At 34.6% G+C, this 25,187-nt stretch overlaps 4 protein-coding genes across 5 annotated transcripts; 3 read left to right on the top strand and 1 right to left on the bottom strand.

Moving 5' to 3' along the window:
* Positions 1-170: 170 nt before the first annotated feature.
* On the top strand, positions 171-4,904 carry LOC128672457 (heterogeneous nuclear ribonucleoprotein A1, A2/B1 homolog). The gene is made up of 7 exons (XM_053749609.2): positions 171-437; positions 1,000-1,223; positions 1,408-1,652; positions 2,013-2,180; positions 2,452-2,664; positions 3,234-3,340; positions 3,956-4,904. Exons 1-6 carry the CDS (start codon positions 408-410, stop codon positions 3,323-3,325), a joined length of 972 nt encoding a protein of 323 aa, XP_053605584.1. The 5' UTR covers positions 171-407; the 3' UTR covers positions 3,326-3,340; positions 3,956-4,904.
* On the bottom strand, positions 4,233-17,977 carry ro (rough). Its single transcript, XM_053749615.1, has 4 exons — positions 17,665-17,977; positions 7,745-7,865; positions 7,264-7,377; positions 4,233-6,649 (listed from the first exon to the last, which is right to left on the bottom strand). Exons 1-4 carry the CDS (start codon positions 17,942-17,944, stop codon positions 6,547-6,549), a joined length of 618 nt encoding a protein of 205 aa, XP_053605590.1. The 5' UTR covers positions 17,945-17,977; the 3' UTR covers positions 4,233-6,546.
* Positions 17,978-18,444: 467 nt separating this feature from the next.
* LOC128672460 (uncharacterized) lies at positions 18,445-19,557 on the top strand. Its single transcript, XM_053749614.1, has 2 exons — positions 18,445-18,733; positions 19,004-19,557. The coding sequence occupies exons 1-2, from the start codon at positions 18,589-18,591 to the stop codon at positions 19,537-19,539; spliced, it is 681 nt and encodes a 226-aa protein (XP_053605589.1). The 5' UTR covers positions 18,445-18,588; the 3' UTR covers positions 19,540-19,557.
* A 752-nt stretch (positions 19,558-20,309) lies between these two features.
* Positions 20,310-24,971, top strand: Mpi (Mannose phosphate isomerase). Of its 2 annotated transcripts, none has more exons than XM_053749753.2 (7): positions 20,310-20,515; positions 20,767-21,090; positions 21,390-21,531; positions 21,667-21,843; positions 22,298-22,465; positions 22,877-23,079; positions 23,710-24,970. In XM_053749753.2, the coding sequence occupies exons 1-7, from the start codon at positions 20,456-20,458 to the stop codon at positions 23,917-23,919; spliced, it is 1,284 nt and encodes a 427-aa protein (XP_053605728.1). In that variant the 5' UTR covers positions 20,310-20,455; the 3' UTR covers positions 23,920-24,970. The 2 variants fall into 2 exon arrangements, with proteins under 2 accessions (XP_053605728.1, XP_053605729.1); XM_053749754.2 differs by lacking the exon at positions 20,310-20,515 and adding an exon at positions 20,588-20,659 and having other exon boundaries at positions 23,710-24,971.
* Positions 24,972-25,187: the final 216 nt, after the last annotated feature.

Here is a 25,187-nt window from a genome sequence, read left to right as displayed (position 1 = left end):
ACATAACAAAAGGCGGCAAAGCTTTTGTGTACCAAGATAAATGGCAGGATAAATGTACAGTAATACTCCCTTCCGTGGCTGAATCCAGTGCCATTGGATCCAGTAGCTGGATCAATGTAAATCAGTTGTAGATTTTACTTGGCAACACTACAAAAAGCAAACAAGCAACATGGCAAACCGTCCAAGGCAACCAACCATGGCTGAGCCTGATTGCAAACTTGCAAACAAGTGACTGACATTTTATTTGTCATTTTGTTTTGATTGCGTTGTCGAGTTCGGTCTGCTTTATCGAAATCGAAAGAAGAATACACCTATTTTACTTTTGAGAATTAAAATATTAGCCGCAGTGTTCAAGTTAATAGGTAATTAATATAAAAAATTAGGTTGCAAATCTTTACAAACTCAAAATGAAACCGAGCGGTGGAGGTGATGACTATGTAAGTGTAAAAACAATAGTACTCAAATTAAAACTAATGTAAAATGCCACTATGCCAGAGCACGATTCAGAGAAAATAAACTATAAAATAGTTTTTTATTCTACGCACCCATAATACTTACTCTGCATGCGTATCTTATTTTTACGTACCTATTTCACGATTTGTATTTCTCCATCGAGATGTACTTTAAGTAGGTACCTACCTATTTATATCTTTAGTCATTTTTAAATTAGTGTTCCTTTTTTGAAAAATGGATTTTGAACTTAGTCATTAGTGTAAAATATGTATGTAGGTACTTTTTTACCTGCTTATCTTAGTTAGATATTAGAATATGCTGGATATCAAGAAGCTGAGGGCTATATTAGGCTAGGATGTTTGTCTGTCTTTAGTGTTGATCTTGTACTGAGCACTTGCTTTAACTGGACATACCAATGCTTGTTTCACCCATGCTTTAAGAATTTGAATTTTAAGTCATATAGTGATCCCATTCAGACTGAACTTAAAAAAGAATTATACCTACCAACATTTGATGATATTTTAATCAATTTTTTTTCAATGTCAGGAGGAACCAGAGCACATGCGGAAACTTTTCATCGGAGGCCTTGATTATCGCACTAATGATACCTCACTGAAGGAGTTCTATGAACAATGGGGGGAAATAGTTGATGTAGTTGTGATGAAGGACCCTCAAACCAAGAGGTCCAGGGGATTTGGATTTATCACATACTCCAGAGCACACATGGTTGATGATGCCCAGAATAATAGACCTCACAAAATTGATGGAAGGTACATTTTAAATAATTTTATGTTTTAAATGCAAAAGCTTGAACTGATAAAAGATTAGCTAGATTAGCATGATTGATACACTTATTACTGTTGTTTTGTACAAGATGTTAATTAGTGATGAATTGATTGATGATGGTTGGTCTGAAAATATCTTTTGTGAAGTGATAGTGTAAAAATTTTGCAGAGTGGTTGAGCCAAAACGGGCAGTGCCCAGAGAGGAGATCAACCGGCCTGATGCAAGTGCCACTGTCAAGAAACTGTTTGTGGGGGGTCTCAAACAGGAAATAGAGGAAGATGATCTGAAGGAATACTTCAGCTCTTATGGGAACATTGTGTCTGTAAGCTTAGTAACTGAAAAGGAGACTGGAAAGAAAAGGGGTTTCGGCTTTGTAGAGTTTGATGATTATGATCCAGTGGATCGGATTTGCTGTAAGTTGTTATTATTATATATAAATTCGTGTTTGTACCTTTGTACTCTTTGAGTGAATTTATGACATATTATGTTAGCAGAAAAGCCTTTACATCATACACATTTTATATTCTACTTGAGTTAGCTTACCTTGGGCTCTGATCCTCAATGACTGGGAAGGAATCGGGAAAATGCTCAGATGGGAAAAAGATTTTAGAATCTGTTAATTTGTTGATAAGGAGAATCTTAAGTGATTTGTCCATATTATCTATTAATCTAATAAAAATTCATTTATTTGCTTCAAAACACGGTAGAAAAGGTGTTATACAAAAATTATAGTCCTGTGTACCTTTTTACTAAATATATTGTTTATTCTGTAGTGCAACAGACTCATAAGATTAGAGGCAACCGGTTGGATGTCAAGAAGGCACTATCTAAGTCCGAGATAGCTGCGGGTGGTCCCGGGGGTGGCGGCGGCGGGCGTAGGGGCGGTGGTCGCGGCGGTGGGGGAGGGTGGGGCAACCGCCAGAACCAAGATTGGGGCAATGGTATGTAACGTACTTCCTAATCCTTTCATTTGATCCTGTTTTCGAGTCTGTTATTGCTAACACTGGTGTCAATTTTATTCAAGTCACCTAAAGGCGTCTGACATGGCTCTCCAACTATCCTAAAAATTTAGGTTTCACATATTTCAAATTTCGTCAACATTTGTTCAGTACTATTAGTATTAATAGTCTAGTAGTTCTGTATTGACAAATTTTAATAATATTGTATCAAATACTGAGTAATGACCTAAACAACTTGTTATTGTTAAAACAGATGGAGGTTACAATTCTGGATATGGACAAGGGGCTTGGGGAAACCATAACCCATGGGACAACAACTCGGGCGGGAGTTGGGGCAATCAGGGTTATGGTGACCAAGGTGGATGGGGACAACCTAACAATTTTGGTGGTGGCTACCAGCAAGGGTACAGTGGTGGCCCAATGAGAGGCAACTATAACGCTTCAAGGGCCCAGCCATATAATGCTGGTAAGTAAACATGGTGATATAACAAAGTTCTCTGCCGTGTCTGTTTGTCTACTCGCAATAAACTCAAAAACGACTGCACTGATTTTTATGCGGTTTTCACCAATAGATAGTCTGATCCCTGAGGAAGGTTTAGATGTATCATTTATTTTTACCGCTAATATAATAATAAAGGATGGATGGAAGGTCCTAGGGGTAATTATGAAAAAAGACACCAAATCTTATAAACACGAACACCAAATTCACTTATTTCTTTTTAAAAAATACTTAGTACTGAGCTAGTGAATTTACATGTAGATGACTCTGAAAAACAACACAACTCTGGAAAACAACATAATAAATCTTGCAAATATATGACGATTTTTCAGTGTTATAGGTAATAAATGTTGGAATTTTTCTCTTTCTAATAAATCTCTCTGCCTCTGTCATTCCCTGAGCCTGTTAGGCTTACTCTTCTTGAACCACGATACGGATTTTAATGTCATTATCTCTGTTTGATAAGACATTTTAAAGGACGGTTTATACTTGAGTCATTGAAGATAAGTTTAATGATATGACTGTTTTATGTTAAGGCGGAGGTGGTGGCGGCTTCGCTAATAATAACTCCGGAGGCGGCTACAACATGGGAAATGCCGCTCAGAGCGGCAACCAGCGCAGATTCTAGTCCGCCATCCCTCTTGTAAGTATATCTCCTTCTCTTTCTACTTACACTCTAACTCGACTTTGACTGGAAGGGTGTGCAGAATCGTAGATTACACTAAAGCTTATCAAGCCAGATCAAGTGAACACTTTATGGCCAAGTACCTAACCCACTGCTGGCTAAATGCGAGTGGATTTTGCGCAGGTTCATACTGTGTCTTTCTCTTTTTACTCCATAGCTCTCGCTTATTGTTGTTGTTGCTGTTTATTCGCGCCATAAGGCCATATGGCGCTGTAAACTGTAAGCGCGCTATAAACCATGATGAAATTCGTATTGGCACATGAAAAATTAAGTGTGTAAATGTAGTTTTTTAACCAGACATTTTTTTATTTTACTGACCTCTTATAAAAGCCAATATCAAAATTGATGTATCAAGAAATGGGGCCTTATGTTTAAATTAATATCTGACAGTACCATAAAAGTTTAGTAGGGTAGGAATTTCTGCACGCCCGGCGCCCATCCATTTCCACCATGAGCCTTCAAACAACACGACACTATAGGCCATATGGTCTGAACACATGTTACATAGTTTGCGGTGATTTTTCAGGTATATTACTTGAGGTGTTACTTACAAATATATTTTTCAATGTGTAGGTCTCAAGTTGCTTAGTTGAAGCTAGGCAGGCAGGCGGTAGAGTAGGCCACGACACTAGCTAGTGAGGGCCAAGCGGACTTAGTGAAGCGACCACGTTTCATAGTCATTTAACTATTTTTTTCCCCTTCAATTAAGGTTTGTTCACAATAAGGTATTGTTCAGGCACTAGATTTCTTTCATATAAGTTTTAGTCATTTAGCACTGAGCACAGTTTTTACATTTGAAGCGTCACAATATACGTTATGCACTATTGTGTCAGTCAGGCTCATTTTTAAGAAAAAAATATGAATTTTATTATGACGATAATCACAAGTTTTATTCTATTGTAAAAGCTGTGGCGATAGCAATTTGCGTTTCTAGTCTGTAAGAAGATATATTCGATAATATAAGTACTGTTTAATTGACATTATGTTAATGAATGAATCATCCGATTAGCTAATGCTAGCTATGACATTCCAGAATGCATACTGAATATCTATGCAGAGGTCATTTTATTATTATTAATTTTAAGTTACGACTTATATTAATCACAATAATTAACTTGAAAATATATAAAACAAATAGCAGTGTGTATGACATTTTAACAATCTCGGTGTTAGATATGTAGGATACATTTTTATTAACGATGAACTGTTATTCGTTTAAATACAATATATAGATTGTTATAGTTTTGACTGATCATAAAGAAAATGTTTTGATTTTTTCACATTGACTGTAAAATTTGTAATTTATTTAGTTACATTTTATGTGTTATTGTTATATTCTCTTGGGATACAATTTTATTTCGCCATTATAGAGTGCGAAGTTAAAAATATTTTTGTTATATTGGTGTGCCTAAAATTAAATATTTAAATACTATTTTCCATGGACTCTTCTACACGTGGACGAGTCGCTGGTGGAAAAGGCCATGGTAAGTGACTTTGCCTGAATAAAACATATTCAATAACATTGTTTATCTTTTATTTCAACCGTTCTTATCTCGCGTGACACACAACGTTAATACTATATTACGTATTTACATTATTATACATAGTGAAGAATATTAGGAACAATATGAAATATCGTATGTTTTTTACACGAACTAAGGACAAAGAGATTCACGAATTTACAGATACATAGCTATTGATACCATACGTTAATAAATAGATATCTAAAGTATATACAATTGTGAACACACATTTCATATTTTACTTACAAGGTTGAAAATCATCCGTCCATCAATAATATGCATTGTCATTACTATCTTATGCTTACATAAACCTTAAACAAAAAAGAGCCAGACAATAGATATAAATAATATAGCAGCGTGTATCGGATGAGGATGTGATCATTGTTATTATATTATTCATAACTAGCGACCCGCCCCAGCTTCGCTCTGGTAAAACCATAATAAATTATACACAGGAATCATATTATCAATTAAAAAACCCACATCAAAATCCGTTGCGTAGCTTTAAAGAACTAAACGTACATTGGGATATAGACGCGGGGAAGCAAGTTTCTTTTATACTATGTAATGATAAATATCTATCTTACAAACATATGTAGAACAAAATGCAAACTTTGGCCGAATGTTATTAATAAGCATTTTGAAGAGACTAAGTTATAAGTCTGTGGGAGACTTCCTCAAATCTCGTGCTGACACCTCGCTATAATAGAAAGAGAGACACAAAGACACTTGTCTGTGTTTATTTGAAATCTGTTTCTTGAACACACATTTTAATATTATTATCTGTATTGATTGATGGTAAAATCACTGATATAAATTATATTAGTGGTGTTAGTATTTGAGCACTTTTTATTGTCAGATTGTATCGGAGTGAAACTGTAGTTATCTTTTTTAGATTTTTTACATGGAATTTGTAGGAGTTTAGTTATAGCAGGTACTAATGACACTCATGTAATGCCGACTCCACACTATTGTGGGACAGTTCTCCAAACTTTGACGGATTCGGTATACATTGTTGGTATTTCATCGCGGTAAATAAAAGCTTCCATACGCAATGTTCATGGATTCGCGTGATCTGTCTGACCTCGGCGATAGTGTGGAGCGTGTGGAACCTAATTATATACGTAGTTAAGTATTTCAATAGACAGTAGGGACTAGAATATTGATCACTAACTCATGGTTATACGCAATATGACGCGACCCAGTATCATTTTCCATGTCAAGTTTTACAAATAAATTGATAGATTGATAAACCATGCATGACTGATTTAATCTTGATTAGTGTGTTAAATTTAACCGTAAGCGAGCTAAAACATGTTGCAGTGGTTCAATCATGTTACCTGTATTTAAGTACGATTTAAGTAATATTTTAAATATTTTATCAAATGATTATTTGACTGGTTGACTATATTAGTCACGATTGACGTATTCAGTTATTAGTCTGACTAGATTTTAGCCTGCTTTACTTCACTGTCGTCGAGTCAACATTGTCGAGTACTTAGGCCCGTGCACAATAAATTCCTATGGAGCACTTTAGCAGCACGGTTATATGGAATTGTAACGCATGTGTGTGCACGTGCGAAAATTACCATAGAATTTTGCTATGCACGTGCTAGATACGTGTCAGGTGTACACGGGCCTTTATTTGTCTAAAGTCGGTGCATGAGCCGGCAGGCATGGACACGGAGGGCAATAAGATTGCGGCAACACTGTCGGAAACAAGCCAGATGCGGCCGCCAAATGCCTGCAAATTAAAAAGATTATGTAAATGTCATTATAACGCGCCTTTTGCATAAACTTCAAACTCATCACATGTAGGTATGTAGGTGTAGAGTATTGTTCTTGTTCAATATGTAAAACAAATACTCGAAATAACTGAAAAAGCCAACTGAATTCCTATACATTTTTAAGTAAATATAGGCATGAAACTGTTACTTAGGTGTACAAGGTCGTACATATACCTATATGCCTATTATATTGCAAGCTGTATTGCAAATCGCGATAGGTACTATGTGGAAAAGTAAGAGAATTTACTTCGAAGTCATGATTCGAGGCTGACATACTCTTATTAACAACTATAAAGTTTGAACTAAAGACAAGTCATATGGTAGGTCTATTTGATTCAAACAAAGGAACATCTTTTCTATATCTGTCTGCTACTACCACACTGTGGCCACTAAATCCTTTTTAGTTTAGATACTGTGACCACATTGTATTATAGAAAATTATAATAGATACTTTCAACTAAAATTCTGTATGGAATAATCTGTTTTTTTCGCTTAGAAATAAAATAAATTAAAAATGCGAGGTAGCGCTAGCGCGCAGAGAGTAATCGCACCTGTATTTTTTTTAAGTTACCTGTACTGTTGATCAAGATGCGCCTTTTCAATCCTCTTATCCTTGGCTCGTCTGTTCTGGAACCAGATCTTGACCTGCGTCTCGCTTAGCGATAGCGCCGAAGCTAGTTCACATCTGTGTACATAAAAGTTTGTATTGACTGTTTGTTTTTTTTTTAGGTAAGTACCTAATTGATATCCATACCTACGCCTGTTCATTTATACTTCTATGCATACATATTTATTTTTATTAAAATACGAAACCTATCCCAAACTACATATTTAGAAGTAAGTATTTCGTAAGTTCCGTAACCATCGTCGTAGGTTTATACAAGACCAAGTACCTATTACTTAAGTGTTATCTCTTATATTTTATCTTAGTTATTTGTTAATATATATTCTCAATGCCAATGCAAGACCCACAGGTTCAAAGTGCAATAAAAACGCGCACCTCTGGAACATATAATATTGCAAATAATGCAACAGTTAGTAGTTATTCTTGCCTTCTAGCTCTTGCTACATATTCTCCTCTCGCGTACTCCAACTCCAGCCTCAGGGTCTGATGTGCAGAGAAGGTGGTGCGTTGTCTTCGTGGACGGCTCTCCTTTCGACGTCTTCGGGCCACTGAAATTATTTTTAGTCAGATATTTAGGTATATTACAAAACTTATTAGGTGTGTCCACAGGGTTGCTAGGAGGAAAATAAAGTTAATTATGTAAAGGGCAGATTTAGTGATTAGATTTTATTAAACTAACGATTGGCTAGATTTCAAAAAATCTCATGTAGGTGCTGGTTTAGAAGTGAAAAACCTACTGAAAAGTTTCATTAGTTTGGTAAACCAGACTGTTACTAGATAGGTAGGTAGGTAATGCTACTAGATCAAACAAAAACATGAACTGATGTGGCTGATCTTCCCTTCCGCGTAGATTACTCGCAAGGGAAGATCAGCCACATCAGTTCATATTTTTTAAGTTCTCTTAATGTCAATTGACAGATGGGCTAGCATCTACTATTTTGAAATGTATTATAAGTTGAATTCACTAACTAAATTCTCATTAACCATAAAGTATCGTAAGGATTCCCTGTGGTTCCTGTAGGCGTCGGCGAACGATTGAGTCGTGTCGTGAGCCTGAGAAAATGCAGCGCGGGTCAGATTGCACGCCAGATTGCGGAAGCGATTCCCGGGTGAAACCTGCTAGCGACATAGGGTTTGCCAGGAATTGTAATTATCGGTTTTATTTAATAAAATGTTGCGAGTTTTTTTTCTATCCGAGTACATGCAACCAAATATCAAAACAATCCGGTAGGTTTTGCAAATGTTATTGCAAGCGATAAAATTATTGAAAATAGATGTGTACTTGAGATAAGTTTTCAATTCTAAGAGAATGACAATGCAAAATTAGACACGTTCTCATTAAACGTATAGCATACCTAATGATAAAGATAAGCGTTCGATCGTTGATATGCGATACGATTTATTTCTAAAGAGAAGATATACCTATAGGGAAACAAGCAACATTAGGTCTAGACATTGTTTAGATTAAATTTGACGAGATTCAGCTTTAGAATACACATATAATTATACAAGGTTCCATCCACATAACCCTTTAATTAAATTATGGCCGATTCCGACAAGAAGCGCTACAATACCACACGCCATATGGTCACATATCAGTGCGCCATGGTGCCGTAGTGCGCGGTGTCCGGTGTATGTCCGGCCAATTACACTGATTCGCTCTCATCGGAAGTAATGAAATCGAATACAAGTACCATCTGTTTGAAACTGTCCCAATAAATAGAATTTTAAAAAAATTTGGAAAATGGGATTAAATTCATGACGATTAATCGTTAGCTGTCGCCAATAGTTAACATAACTATATTGCATAGATCGACAAAAAGAAAAAAAATATTACCGGATTTTTTTTCCAATATTTTATTCGACCACTTCAATATACTTACAGTATGTACATGTAAGTACAACTAACAGAATATTAGTAAGATAATTACTAAGATTATACCTAAACCTGAAATAATTATAGAATCACTGTTTTTATTCATATTCGTTATAGCTTAGGTCTAACTTCGCTGCTATTTATCATCATCTCAGTAAACAATTAAGTCCTCCAAACAAATGAACAATCAAATCATCTCCAAATAAAATAGGTAGGTACTCCGAAACGGAGAAAGCATCATTTCCCCAAATAAAACGCTAATCGTTCCTTCTTATTGTTGGCATAATCTATATCGTTAGCTGTGCGTGCGCGATCTGTTGTTCCCATATTGGGCGCATGGCTGTATGTTTATTATACTAGAATACGATCATTCGACTAATGATCCAACATAATAATAGTAACAAATGAACAAAAGAATTTTCAAAGGCCTAAAGCGTGCAAGGTTTTTGTCTCAAAGAAACAAAAATCCGTATTTGGTGCACGTTTCTATCAAAAGATTGTCAACGAATTTTTTATTTTTGTTTGTTGATCTATTTTATTTTAAATTGCTGATGCCTGCGACTTCGTTCGCGTGGCCGAACAATTTGTAAGAAGTGTAAATTATTACAGAAATTTAATTGTACAGACAAATGTAACGATACCTATATACATAGATACAGAAGATGCTAATCAGACTGAAAAGTATATTTTCTATTGTTTAGCTGAACTAATAAGACTCTTCTTCAGGTGTTTCAGATTCTTCGATTTTTATACCTCAACAGAAAATGCTCATCAGACTAAACAATTTTTGTTAAGTCGTCATTTCTATATTCCCGTTTAGCTGTACCATCATAGGTCTACATCGGGTGTTCCAGATCTTCGATTTTTATATTTCAACAGAAAATGCTCATCAGGCTGAATACGTCATTTCAATATTTCCTGTAGTTTAGGTGTACCATCATTGTTCTCCATCAGGTGTTCCAGTTTTAATATCAAAATAATTTATACAATATATGTTGCCCAGGATTAATAACTATTTAACAAAAAAAGTTTCATTGAAATCCGTCCAGTAGTTCCGAAGATTAGCGTGTACAAACAGACAGACATACAGATATTTTTTTCAAATTCCTACTTTGTTGTTGTGACTCTGTCGTTTAATTTTATTTTTATGTAAATTTATTCAATGTACAGGATTTTTTTCTACTGTTTTATCATATGTATTGATTTATTTCTTGGCCTACAAAACAGGTTTACAACTTAACATGATATGAATTTCAAAGATGTATCGGCAGCAGATGGACTAGGCATTTATAAGTATACTTATTTGAAAACTATTGACATTAATACCTCCTAGATGTTTTAGCTTAATATTTTTAATTATCGTAAATTTTAAATCAAATTATTTAGGGTGGTTATAATCATGTGAGCTGTCAGCTGCGGTCAGCCCTTTTAAGTACGGGATGTGATTGTGCCACAAAGGGGCATTATCTGACTGAGTGTTGTCAGATGTCATCATGCGCTTAATCGAGTCGAAAGCGAGTTGTGATAGAATTAAGAGCTATTAAAACGATTAATGCTCAATTCGTTTGTCGTGGCTGAAAAAAATGTAATCCCTCGTGGGACTCTGCACGTGATATCATGACTTCATCGATCAATAACTGCATGTTTTATTCTGCTGTCATTGCCACTGCACCAACTTCAATAGATAGGCTTTTTAATGATTTATGCAAATCGATTATACATACGTTGAGAGATTACAAAACTACATACTTACTAACTGCTCACTTTTTATTACGACTCTTGCCGTTTTCTTGAGATACGCAAATGCAACAACTTTATTTGGAAAATCACTCCATTTTGCCTTCTCCACACCTAGGTGTAATAAATCATTAATTAGAGTGCAGGTTTCCTTACGATCTATGGAATTATTTCACAAAAACTTAACCAGAAATAAGTATTTTAACTTATAATAATGTCTAAAAGGTTATATAGCTCAATCTGTGTGATTTGTCCTGATATACATATTTATTTCTATTCTACTAAACAAAAAAAATGTTTAATTTGAGTATGTAAAAAGATAAAAATATATTTGTATTTTCCAACAATCAAATATTACAAACGTAAATACCAGATTGGAGGAGACTGGAGCCTGTAGAAGGCAAGGTCTGAAGTATGTACCATTTGTTTATGATTAACCATGGAATTAGTAGGTAAGTACTCTACGGAGTACCTTACTAATTCCATTTGGTTAACACATACGTCATGAATATAATGATAATCACAAATTAGGAAAACAGATCGATTTTTCAACTCTTTCGCTCAGAGACACTCATGAGTTTGTTAAAATCAAAATTTAATAGGTAAGTATAAAACGTTAATCATTAACGCTCTCATGTAAATGATTGTTAAGGGTCATCTTTTAACAACTATTTATTTCAAAACATTCCATTTCCATTATCAGAGTCCAATCAAAACGAAATGGTGATTAAAACTCCAACAATGCTCATCGGGGCTCGACCCAGGACCCCTTAATATTTATTCCAAGATCCTAATTACCCAACCACTGGAGCATGCCCGATCGCGATTGCTTGCAACGATGGCGCACCTGACCGCGCGCTTTATTTTTGATTTCAATACAACAACATTGATATTGCAAGAACGATTCAAACACAATAGACTGCAGAAGATTGGCTATAGAACTTCATGATTAGGTATCATGAAGGCAGTTGTAATAATGGCTATCATCTTAAATTTACTTAAAATTTATTTAATATTTCCCTCCGGCATGATTGGTCTGTTTTACTCATTCTACTTGTCCAAAAGGTCTTCTTTTCCGGTTTGAAGCGTGTAACATATTTTGACTTGGTATAGAGCAAATCATCTACAAAACAATGAAGCATTTACAATTATAGACTCATGCTGTAGTATGCAATTTCATTAGGTCGGGGAATTCCATGGATCAATAAAAAGGAAAGAAAGTACTTAATGGGGAATTTCGACTAAGTAACTAGCTGTTCTTCACAAAATTATTGTTGACCTTTTTATTTCTATAATATAAGAAGTAGGTATCTTATCCTGTGATAATTTTACTTAGCCAAAAAGACATGAAGATTACCTAAACATATTGCTAAAATAAGGTTTATGTTTACTAATTCCCAAGATGACTGTAAGAACTCCACAGATTGCTGCTCCCAGCCCAGCTAATATAAATCGCAAGTATCGCAACGTTACGTTTCTACACGGCCGCTCTAATTCTGATTCCCTCGCACGTGGCGCTTCCCACGCGATGCGGCGCTGTTGCAGTGCACACGAGAAATGCAAAGGTGCAATCACTATTCCCATTTAGAAAGAAATCTTTACACATTATAGTATCTTTGTACTTATTTTTATTATGTAATCTATAAGTTTTATGTGTACATTAAAAGATAAATTTTGTTTATACGTTATCCACCCATATCATTATCTAGTTCTAAGTAGGATAAATAGGTACCTATTAAATATTTATTGTTGCTAAATTAGGCATGTATCTATAGTGGATACCTAATTTAGCACCAAAAACGAAATTTAGATAATTACCATAAACAAATCTTTAGTGATTTTCTTCCACCAGAGATAATAGCACTGTGATATGAATACTTTTTGAATTCAGAGGGTGTATACCGGACCTTTACGCAAAATGGGAATATACCTAAGTAATTATAGTAGTAAGATATTACTAATACTTATAATGAATCGTAAATTTGTGAAATCCTATCATATTTACAAAAAAAAATATCGTTCAACATAATTTGAATACTTAATAATTTCAGCGCAAATAATACCTATTCAGTTAAATGTTTCATGGACTGTTGTTTCGTAATAGTTATTTGAGTTGAACAATGGGTAGATCGTACCGAGTGGGCGAACAGTGCCGGCAATTTTCACATCAGAACGGGTCCGAATAGCCGGGCTCGTTGGTATTCCCGCGCAGCGAGACGTACCGCGGTAATCGCATCAATTCGCCGTCACTCCATTCCATAAACCTCCCGTTTTTCACCGACGCGTCAAACCATTATGATTCTATTTTCATGGCAATAAGAATCCCCAAACAGAAACGATGAGAACGTAATGAGCTTAAGTTGAAAATTGTAGCCATTGTAAGAAAATGTTGCGGATTTGTTGACGTTGTTTTCGTAATTGTAATTTTGTAAGCGTAGGTAAGGTACATCATATTTGTTGTAATTTTTGTCGTACATAACCACAGAAGTCAATCTAGAAACATAATGCTTATGCTTCCTACCTACAATACCTACCTACATGTCCGTACCAAATACAAAAATTGCATTAGGTAAGTCTAAATTTCACTTAAATAACCATACCTCAACATTTCTTAAAATAGAGCTTTTCATTCTCATTTACAATATTAATTTCGATATTCAGAAAATATAAACAAACCACTGCGTATCTACTTATCTACTTCATGTTTATAAGAATTCTCTTTGAAATAAAAATAAAATAAATATTTTCAATCTTTTTGCGAAGACAGATATTGCGCGATATGGAACGTTTTCTATTGAGTTTATAAAGAAAAGTCCGGCAAAGAGACAGGATTACTGAGATGCGGAGGCTTATCTGCCGGACGACGGCTATTATTCAAATATTTTTCTAGTGATATTTTATTTTACCACGAAATACGGCCAAGGAATAGAAGGTGTATCTTTGATCTATCCATGAAAGAGTTCTCAAGTCCAATTGAAAGTAAGTAGCTACAATTCTGAGATTGTATTTTTGATTTGAAAAGTTTCGAGCGAGTTTTTTTAACTATGGATCATTTATGAATTTGTTTTTTATTGTATTATCGCCCAGGATATTCTTAGCAGAATTTAGCAATTCCCAATACTATTAAACTTAGATACTTATTTTGAACTAGCTGATGCCCGCGACTTCGTTCGCGTGGCCAAACTATATATTTTCTATATATATTCCTACCTCAACAGAAAATGCTCGTCAGACTGAACAACTTATATTAGGGCGTCATTTCTATATATCCTGTAGTTTAGCTGTGCCACCTTGGGTCTACATCAGGTGTTCCAGATCTTCGATTTTTATATCTCAACAGAAAATGCTCATCAGGCTGAACAACTTTTGTTAAGGCGTAATTTCTATATTTCCTATATTTTAGCTGTAGCATCATTGTTCTCCATCAGGTGTTCCAGTTTACAAAATTATTTATACCCTATATTATGCCCAGGCTTAATAGCTATATAACAAAAAAGTTTCATTCAAATCCATCCAGTAGTTTCGAAGATTAACGTGTACAAACAGACAAACAAGACAGTATTTTTTTTCAAATTCTTACTCTGTTACTATGACTCTATCGCCTAATTTGTTTTTTTTTTATGTAAATATATTCAATGTACAGGATTTTTTTTCTACTGTTTTATTAGGTATATGTATTGATTTGACTGGCGATCTGAGGGTTCCGTATAAATCTGTACAAGGTTACCTACTTAGCATGTACAATGGGCAGCGACCTCGCTTATCTTCTTTATACAAGGTTACTGGTATCAAAGGCAAACCCTCATAAAGACTACTTGGGTACATCAAAACAAGCAACATTTATTCTACGACTTTTCGTGATTCGTAGTTTTTTTCATAAAAAAGAAACAATCCAATTTGCGATTCTACACATCTTAACTCTATGTAATAGCCAAGCAACACGAGAGAATAAAGTACAGTAGCGGAATCGAACATGGTGTTAACATAATATAGAAACGACATTAAATCTAAAAGCAGTATTTTTTTGTATATAATACGTTTAGACAAAAGTCGTAGAACAAAAGGTGTTAGTCTCTATGTACCTATGCGCATGTGAAAGGTTATGCGTTAGATACCAGTAACCCGCTGTATACATGGTCTCGTGTAATTTGCGAGGGCCAGCCGCAATTCGCATACGTTAATGTCCCATGACAATGCATTAGGTATTATGATAAACATTGACCAGATGATGCACCCAGGATTGGCTCCTAACGAGAATTCTCGTCAACGGTTTACTGGGCGGGCATGACTTTTTGTCACGTGATGAATACAAAAAGCTTTTAACACTACGACAGAAAAAAATGTTACAAATAAAATTACTTATGTGTCTACTGTTACTACGGTTTAATAAAATACATATAAGTCCCATGTATTGTAAAACGTTCTAAAACACCGTTCTAAGTAAAGGGCCATTTATTGAGAGAAATATTAAAGGGTTTGGAATCAATAAAGTTAAAAAATGTGGAAAGTGATTTTTCTTTACAAAAATAAGTTTTTTTTTAATTTGCAATTTATTAAATATAGGTACCTAATTCCATCATCTTAACCGCAACATTAAATTATAATATGCTTAAAATTATATTTTTTTTCCTTTTATCTGCATTATTAAGTAATTTAAACTTCTTGCTAAATGTCATGATTCAAAATGTTTTTATTTTCCTGTGAAATTGTAAAATTTTCAACATACCCTATATCTATGCCCTAAATGGTCATATATTATTTTGATCGCGTAGATTTACAAGTTTGTTTTTTTAACAGCTTCAAGAGGTAAAAAAACACCCTTAAAAGTTATAAATAATCTTTACCCGTAAAAGTTATTAACAATCTTATCTAGGTAGTTGATTTTGTAGCGCCGCCCGCCGCCGCGCCGAGCCGCGCCGCGCCGCATTTTGCATTTTCATTTGCTTGTCTTACAATATTAAAATACCATCGTTTCAGTTCGATTTAATGATAAGATAAGCATAATTTAAAATATGTTTCCAATGAGTAATATCCTCAATATTTAACTGCAAACCTTTCATACATTAATATATGGTCATACGCCCGCCCGTATTTATTTAATAATATTTCCCCATAAACTCGGAAAATTTTAATGTTAAGCCAGCTATGGTCATGCTTTATTTCACACATTTAAAAATTATAATAAAAAATATGGGTGTACAATTTTATTTACCTATTTGATAATACCACGCGGACATAATGTGGCATGCAACATCCAGCACATAATCGTGGGTAGACTGTTGATTGCTGTATCTTTATGTAAACCAATGTTGCACTATTGCCGGAGTGCAGGAACGAGCTGGACAATCATTGTCTTTTTTATTTACCGGTTATTACTATGACTTCCCTAATAATTCTACCTGCAGGTGCAATTTTACATTACCAACCGACACTTGGATCAATCATCACTCTACTTTCCAAGAGAATTTTTAATTTCTCACACTCGATAGTGGGATATGCGAAAATTTCCCCCAGATTGGCAATAATCATAGAAATTGCTTTTCTCTCAGGGGTGAGAAGGGGATTTTAAAAATAGAATTGATTTCGCCTCGGCATCTTGCGATAAAAGAAAAAAGTCGATAAAAAAATAAAATGCTACGATATTACTATCATAACGGCCAGTATTTTGAAAAAATAAGCGAGCCTGTGTCGTGGTGTTCCAGTTAAATTTAAAAAAGATTTTGTGATTGCACTGAAATTAAACATCTTGATATAAATTTATCAAAAAAACATTTTAGAAAGCCAATATTTCACGCTCCTTAAAAACTATTTTCTATACGGATGATGTACATAAAACATTTAACAACGTTTTTTTTATTTTTAGTAACGGTGACCTATATTGGTCCAGCCGTTAGGCTTTCAGTTCGCAAAGCTCATGGCCGTGATTCTCTTTTTTTACAATTTTTTTGAGTACACTGATGAGTATATTAAATGAAATGAATATCACATATTATCAAATTTACGTGACGACATCAAAAAGTTCGACAAAGAAGGGCAAGATAACACAAAGGATAGGAATATTATATTTCAGAAAAAATAAGTAAAATAAAATCTGTAATTTATGTACGTTTATTTATGCTCTGGTGTTATAATCATATAAAATATACCTAGGTACATCAACAAATTAAATCTACGATGCAATCCTAATATCCGTTTACTTTTTTCGTGTGGTATTTATTTAGATACTTGCCTAATGTATATATTTTTTGTTCAGAATGTTTAATTTATCTCTTTTTTATTATGTTCTGATTCTCAACACTTAGGTAGATATTATTAAGATCGGTCATGGTAATGTAAACATTATAATGAACACAACACGAGAAAACACTTTCATTTCTTACAGTATTTACTCAATATTACATTAAAAAGAACTTGTTTTACAACCATCGTCACGACCACGAGCACATTTTAAAACCCAAGTGTGTAGCGGCTATGATGCGTTTGGTATCTTGCAATTCAATTTTGTTATAAATAAGTCCGTTGTTCTTCAGGAGACAATTAATTGTCTCCTGAAGAACAACGGATTGTCTTGTGATTGTGACCGAACTCCATACGAACGAGGAGCCTTTAGAGACGTTGAAGATAAATGATATGGCTGCGCGGGGCATATTCACTTAATACCTACTTAAATAAGTGTATTGCAAATTAAAAAATAAATAATCCCTTTGTTAGGTAGTCAAATATAGGATACTTACGAAAAGCAGCAAGACCAGCTCCAAAAGCCAGCTGCTGATGCGGCAGCAGCATCGGCCGCGGACAGAGCGGCAGCGGCGGCGGCGGCCAAAGCGGCGGAGTCCTGTCACTGCCACTCTCCTCCACCTCGACCTCCGACGACGATCCACTCTCACACCCTCCACGCACCGGCTCACTCTCCTTCTCCTCCAGGTGACCATAGATACGCGCGAAAAACTTTCGCGGCGACGATGGACGCGGCGCCTGAATCGATGTCTTTGTTTTATCAGATTCGACGCTCATATTTCCACTTATCCCAAAACACGTGTCATCGAAACCGAGGTAACACGTGCATTGACTGTCAGGTGTACATCCCGAAGTCCCCAGGAAACTTGCCCCGCCTCCCGAAATCATCCCGCTCTGGAGTGAGGGCGCATTATAGGGAAGCAAGAGCTCCGACCAATAGCGAGCCAATCGCAAACACAGCCCGACCCACAGGGCGGGTCTCTCTCAAAGTTTAACTTTTTCGCAGTTTGAAAACATTTTCATTTCTATTAAGTACTTTGTAAGCGTTTTTTATTTAGTTTTTTTTTATTATCACAAATTTATTTGCCATTATCTGTTTTTAACAATTTCGTTTCTCCTACTTCATTTCGTAATTTGATAGAGCTATTTTTGTTTTATGTTAAAGTGCTCCTACCACTTTTACAAACAGTCAATAGGTAACAAAATGTTATGTGAAAATAACAACAATCAAGTTTCCCATAAATATTTATTATTCTTGCAAAAAAAATAAAACCTTTTTTGTTGTTTTTGGATTTAAATAGAGTAGGTAGTGTCATTTCAGATTAAAATGTCAAATGAAATACATTTTTTGGAAACAAATTTTGAAGTGGGTAGCACATAGGCTAGAGTAGTACCTGTACTGTGCTTTTGTTACAATCTCAATGTCACAGTGTTGTATTGCTAGCATCATGCATAGAAACACAGGCTTGCTAACCACAGTGTGTATTTTAATGTGCTTGGCGGTCAACTACACTTTTCCTTTGCATCGGGGCAGCAAATCCTTGACCAGTGTCTTTATAGGAAACAGTAAGTTTGTGGCTTTAGAATAGAAACATTTCTGTAATTTAGGATTGTAGAATTGTTGTACATTTTTTATTTTATTTTCTTCCATTACTTATACTTTCATCCTTCAGCTCACTGCGGTCTGTTTCGTTGCCTTCCATAAAGGTTTATTCATGCGACTTTTTTTTTGTTTTATTCAACAGATCTATTTCTGTGGTTATAATTATATGAATGGGTCAAATGAAACATAGTTAGTCTTAGGTATATGAGAACATTGAACGTATATTTTTTTAGATACGCCTTCCTGCAAACCTGTAAACCACATCCATACGAAAATTGTAGACAGAACTAAAAAAATGGCAAATAATATAGAAGATACATTGAAAAAATTAAAAGTTTCTGCTCAAGAAGTGTACCACAGCGCTATGGAGAAGAAGAAATTAAGCGATGAAGATCTACGCCAGTACGAACAGCTCGTTATTATGAAGAAATACCCATATTTGGATTTCAAAGAACTGGAATATAAATATAATTCTGCTAATAAAAATACAAGACAGAGTATGAATGGAGATTCTGCTAATAATATTGGGGAAAACGAACCAGCTATATGTGAACCTCTAGACAATATCAACGTGGAAATATTCAATAGAGGCCTTTCTGGTTTCAGTATACCAAAGAAATTTGTCAAAGGTTTGACTTCGATTACTAAATTAAAAGAAAATGATTTAAAGGCGATTCAGGAAAAGATCGAAGGAGTTAAGTCATTAGACAAATCGCAAGATACTTTGCGAAGTCTCAGAAATTATATTGAATCTTATGTGTATAACTAAATAAATTATTTAATTTATTACGTTACTTTTAATGGTGTAGGTCTGGTAGAGTATGGTTTTATTTTTATTTATTTTTTCAATGTAAGCTAAGAATGACGACTGCAGGCGACATTAAGTAGGTATCTTAGTAGTAGAATGTGGTCTACAGTATTTAGATCTGCTAACTACCACTTAAGGCTACTTCGTTATGAATAACAGACATTTGTTCTGATTTCAAAGCTGACACTTTGAAATCAGAACAAATATCTCAGTGTTTTAGAACCATGGAATTAGTAGGTATTGTATAATAAGTACTTACTAAATCCGTGCTCAGAACAAATATTGACATTTAGGGGTCGCGAATCTTTCTGATCTATTCTTAAGTCGGACTTTTGTTTAATCATCTGTTTTACAAATTCTAATAATAATTGATATTTGCGCTACATTAAAAAAACAAAGTAACAATGTTAAAGTATGTTTCGTCACTATCGCACTTAACAAAATTTGGCATTAACAGAACAAGACAAAACATAATTGTATGCTTTATATTTTTATGAATAACAGGGCCATGTTATAATATTTAACTTTCAGTATTATATCGATAAAAAGCCTTTTTTATCGAATAATCGATTATATTATGTCAGATCGGCATCCCATATCCATAGTTAATCAAGAAGGCCATATCGATAGGTTTATGGATAGTATCGATAGTGGATAGTGGCAACTCTAGTTGTCATTGTGTCTGTCAGTTCTACAAAACGTAATGATTATATATGTCACTGTCACTGAGAATGGTTTTTTTTCGGTCGACGATCTCAAATTCAATCCGGCCGCCGCCGATCCGGCTCTCTCTATATCAGTCGTTTTTACTCGTGTAATCGTGTTGTGCCTAATAATATTTTATTGCTAAATTTACAAGTATCAGTATCATCGTTTTATGTTAATTGGCTTTATAGGTCGTTATTATCTTTATTATTATCATCGATATAGCGTGCAAGTGAGTGTTCATTCTTTACAATTCTTTGTAACAATATAATTTTTATTAATTCCACGTATTGGTCCGGTAACATTCAAGTTTATTGATTTCAATTGGGTATATTATTGAATATTAGTGTGATCTTACCAACAAGATTAGTCCTCTGTGCGTGCAGACATATTCCCTTTAAATTCCATTAGTATTGATTGTTATCATCCCTTTTATCTGGACTATATTATAAAGAATTAATAAATTATGTTTTATCTTTTCAGGTAACTATGGAGTTACAATGTAAAATTCAAACATATGACTGGGGTAAACTTGGTTCTGAGAGCACAGTGGCAAAATTAGTAGCCAGTAATGACCCTAACTTCGTGGTAGAGCCCTCCAAACCCTATGCTGAACTTTGGATGGGCACACACCCCAATGGTCCTTCTTTAATTATCGAAAGAGACATCTTACTGTCAGAGTATTTGAAAAATAATCATGATGCTGTTGGAATCCTAGTCAAAAAAAAGTTTGGAGTCACCATCCCTTTTCTTTTAAAAGTGCTATCCATAAGAAAGGCCCTGTCGATACAAGCTCATCCAAACAGAGTAAGTGTATATTTTGTTAAATGACTTAATTACCTTATTGTTAATGAGATAGAGTCTAAAGAGATAAGTTTCCAAGGGCAGATTCCATGGCATTTAATTGTTGTATAATTGTTTAATGATGGTCATTACCTAGATTACACATTACTAAATTACCATCAATAGAATCCTATTGTGAAACATAAATTAATTACTCAGAAATAGTGTTAGAATAGATGGATTTATACTGAGTAATAACTAAATAATAAAAAAGTAGCTCAGGTCCTATTTATATTATCTAAAATTTTGTATCTTTCTCCCAGGAAAATGCGGAAAAGCTCCACAAAGAGTTTCCAGACTTGTACAAGGACCCCAACCATAAACCAGAGTTAACAGTAGCTCTGACGCCATTTGAAGCCCTATGCGGTTTTAGATTGTTGACTGAAATAAAAGAATATTTAGCAAGTAAGTAAAAATTTCTTAACAATGCTTATCAAAAAATGACTTTATATTCTAAAAGTAATTAGACTTTTATGGTATATCAAATTCCCACAATTAATATTTGATATCAATGTAACAAATATTTTCAACTAATTACAGAATTGCCTGAACTGACCCAAGTGTTGCCAAAGGAGAGTGTAAGCGCGTTACTTACAAATGAGGAACATGGAGACAGTGACAGAGTACTGAAGAAAGTGTTCCACGAGCTAATGATATGTGACAAGGCAGCTATTGCAAATGCCTTGAAGAGTTTCCTTAAGAGATTAGAAAATGAAGGTATTAATTTTTTAATTCTTATTTTTGCAACTCTTTCATGTTTGCAAAGTTAATATTAAAACTACTAAAAAGTAGTTGTCAGTCATGACAATCAATAAATTAAAATTTCTTTTATGTCAACTATAGCGAAAGAATAAATGTAATATTAAATTAAAACTGTGCATAAAGTATGTACCAGTTGCTGAATCTTGCTACTACTATTTCTATAAGTATTTTGTAACACCATGTGTGTCTAATATACATATACTAAAGTAAATATGTGAGTCTAGCCTTGCATATTTCCTGATTTATAATATTTGTTCTGCATACTTCATATACATTTTACCAGCATCTAAATTTCACTATGCATGTTGTGAGTCTTTAAAACTAAACAAACTAGAAAAATCTATTCTGTATCACATTACGAATACATTATATTGGTTTTGTTATGGATAGTATTATATTTATTTTGCAGATGCAGAGACTAAAACATTTCTTCTATATGATTTGATAAAGAGGCTTCACAATGATTACCCTGGTGATGTTGGATGTTGGGCGCCTTTCTTCATGAACTACTTGCAGTTGCGACCGGGTCAAGCTATCTTTCTCAAGGCCAACTTACCACATGCTTATTTGAGCGGAGGTAATTTATATAATAGTTTTGATATAATGTTTATTCTTCTTTATTTAAAACTTGAGAATGGTTCTAATAATTATAAAATACATTTGTCAGTACTTAAATAAAACTATAAAAGTAGCCATACCGTGGTTATAAATTGATATGTTTAAATTGAGATCAAGAAAACGAAAATCTGTTTTTTCTTTTTTTTTTTGATAAAACATTGAATTTATAATAATATACTTATATATAACTGTGTCGGCTTATTTGTTGCAAAAATAATACATGACTAATCCTTATCCTAAAATCTATTTCATACTATTTTTGACTCTAATTCGAAAAGGATTAACCCAAAACTATTTTTAGCATTATATCTATCAAGGTTTTCTATTGTGCCTTATGTTTATTATTTTAACCTTGTCATTACAATTACAGATTGCGTGGAATGTATGGCCTGCTCCGACAACGTGGTGCGCGCGGGTCTGACACCGAAACACATCGACGTGTCCACTCTAGTGGATATGTTGGACTACAGCAGCTACTCCATACAGCAACTGTTGTTCCAGCCTCAAATAGAAGACGGTAACACTTGCATATGGCGGCCGCCCGTGCCTGACTTCGCGCTTGTTAAAATTCGGGTGAGTTTGTTGTCTATCTCTTCTTGCATGTTCTCAGTTACATTCGGGGCTGCGAGGTCTCGAAGTCCAGGGTCAGCGTGAAAAACAAACTACAGTTTTAACGATTGGGATTTGCAAACTGTCGCCTGCACAAGGCATTCTATTTGAGAATGTTATTGTAAGTGGTGGTCTTACTTTTGTCTTACAATTAAATTTCGGATTCGGAACTCGGATTTTCCTTTAGTCGCCTTTTACGACATCGACACAGAAAGAGATGCGAGTAGTCCTGTGTGTTTCATTCCACCTAATGACCACGACCCTCAGCATTGAGGAATTCGAGTTCAAAGGAAGTATTCTTATGCTGGAACCTCTATCTATAAATAAATAAATATATAGTAACAAATCACACAGATTAAGTTAGCCCCAAAATAAGTTCGAAACTTGTGTTATGGGATACTAACTCAACGATATTATATTGTATAACATATACATAAATAGATAAACATCCAAGACCCAGGTCAATCTGAAAAATATCATTTTCCATGTTGACCTGACCCGGGATCGAACCCGGGGCCGCCAGCGTAGCAGTTCGGCATGATGACCGTTAGGCCACGGAGGTCGTCAAAATGTATGAAATGATATAACTCGCAGGTGGAAAGCTCCTCGGAGCCGTACAACACAGTGGTCCGCGCGTCGCCCAGCGTCCTCATTGTGACGTCCGGCGCCGGCCGCGCCGCGGACTGCGAGCCGCTGCGCGCGCGCCCCGGCCTCGTGCTCTTCCTCAAGGCCAGTCGCCAGCTCACGCTCACTCCCGACGAGGGCAACCATCTTGAGGCCTACCAGGCTATATGCAACGTCTGACTATACATTATAATAGGACTATAATACATCTGTTTGACAATACCATATATAGGTGGCAATATTTAGTCTACATGCTCAGTCCATGATTCTGGACAACATTTAGTATGGGAGTAACACCGAAATAGCGAAAAACAAATCAGCCCTTATATACAAAGGTTTTTTCCATACGAAAAGTTGTTCAGTACCATCGACTGAACTGAGCATGTAAACAAAATAATGCCAATGTATAAGAAATCATCGTGTATACATTTGACAATATCATATACGTCTGAAAATAGATTATAAAGGCAAAGGTCGTGGTGTTCCTCAAGGCCAGTCGAGAGCTCACTCGCACCGGATGAAGGCAGTCATCTTGAGGCGCACCAGGTTATTTGCAATATCTGAAGAAGTTCCTATTTTGAGGTATGCTTCAAGATTGTTTCTCTTGTTCATAGCCATGTGCTACTATAACTTTAGTTATTTTACATATTTCTTCAATATTGTCCTTTCTTCGACAGAAGACATTTTTCATTCACCATTTAGTAGAGCCAGATGTTACATATCATATGCATACGTTCACAACCTATGTTTTTAATTACATTTTAGAGTATAACAGACAGACATAGGACATTTTTGTGAGTTTGATTTATAAGTTTTTTTTTTAATTTTTGAAAACTTATAATGTGCCAGTTTTTTATACAAAAGCAGAGTCTTCCTGTGACATTTTTAAATGTGGATTTATAAATATGATATTGAAGCTAGCTCATTATTATGTGCTTTTCAACTTCGTTCTATGGAGTGTTTTCTTGTTATATTTTGATTTTACGAATTAAGTTCCTAACATACATGTTTTATAACAGCATGTATGACATAATTTTCCTTACAATATCTATATTATAATCATTAAAAAATTAAGTTTAAGTACATTAATTATATTTTATCACTATCAATTTTATGTTTTTTTCCGCAAATAGTTTTAAGTCAGGAGCTATTTTTTAATAGTAATAAATACTTAGATTAATACTGTATATTCTATACAGTATAGTGTTGTATATTCAAATATTTTAATTAATGTTAATAAATGTATTTTCATGGATAAATCAGTGTATTTTTCTTCTATTCTATTACAATAAATTAACTTTGAATTTTGCGACTTAAAACCATGCATATAACATTTTATTTAATGTAAAGTAAGCTGATATAACTTGGTACAATAGTTATATGTATACTCAATTTCGACATAAGGTTAGCCAGTTGCGTTGTCCATATAAAATATCCATTTGATTTGC

Source organism: Plodia interpunctella, chromosome 9 (assembly GCF_027563975.2).
Source record: "Plodia interpunctella isolate USDA-ARS_2022_Savannah chromosome 9, ilPloInte3.2, whole genome shotgun sequence".
NCBI lineage: Eukaryota > Metazoa > Arthropoda > Insecta > Lepidoptera > Pyralidae > Plodia > Plodia interpunctella.
Note: the sequence above shows the minus strand (reverse complement) of the source record. Positions and strands in the feature narration are given on the sequence as shown.

Bases quoted from the DNA above. Each gene is read 5' to 3' on its own strand.
- LOC128672457 (XM_053749609.2), top strand. From the start codon at position 408: ATGAAACCGAGCGGTGGAGGTGATGACTAT. The intron at 2,181-2,451 runs GTATGTAACGTA...TTGTTAAAACAG, and splicing joins GAACCAAGATTGGGGCAATG to ATGGAGGTTACAATTCTGGA. The intron at 2,665-3,233 runs GTAAGTAAACAT...TTTTATGTTAAG, and splicing joins GGCCCAGCCATATAATGCTG to GCGGAGGTGGTGGCGGCTTC.
- ro (XM_053749615.1), bottom strand. From the start codon at position 17,944: ATGAGCGTCGAATCTGATAAAACAAAGACATCGATTCAGGCGCCGCGT. The intron at 7,866-17,664 runs GTAAGTATCCTA...AAATAATTTCAG, and splicing joins AGCTGGTCTTGCTGCTTTTC to TGGCCCGAAGACGTCGAAAG. The intron at 7,378-7,744 runs GCAAGAATAACT...TTATGTACACAG, and splicing joins TATGTAGCAAGAGCTAGAAG to ATGTGAACTAGCTTCGGCGC.
- LOC128672460 (XM_053749614.1), top strand. From the start codon at position 18,589: ATGTCACAGTGTTGTATTGCTAGCATCATGCATAGAAACACAGGCTTG. The intron at 18,734-19,003 runs GTAAGTTTGTGG...ATATTTTTTTAG, and splicing joins CAGTGTCTTTATAGGAAACA to ATACGCCTTCCTGCAAACCT.
- Mpi (XM_053749753.2), top strand. From the start codon at position 20,456: ATGTTAATTGGCTTTATAGGTCGTTATTATCTTTATTATTATCATCGA. The intron at 21,091-21,389 runs GTAAGTGTATAT...TCTTTCTCCCAG, and splicing joins TACAAGCTCATCCAAACAGA to GAAAATGCGGAAAAGCTCCA. The intron at 22,466-22,876 runs GTAATTTATATA...TTACAATTACAG, and splicing joins ACATGCTTATTTGAGCGGAG to ATTGCGTGGAATGTATGGCC.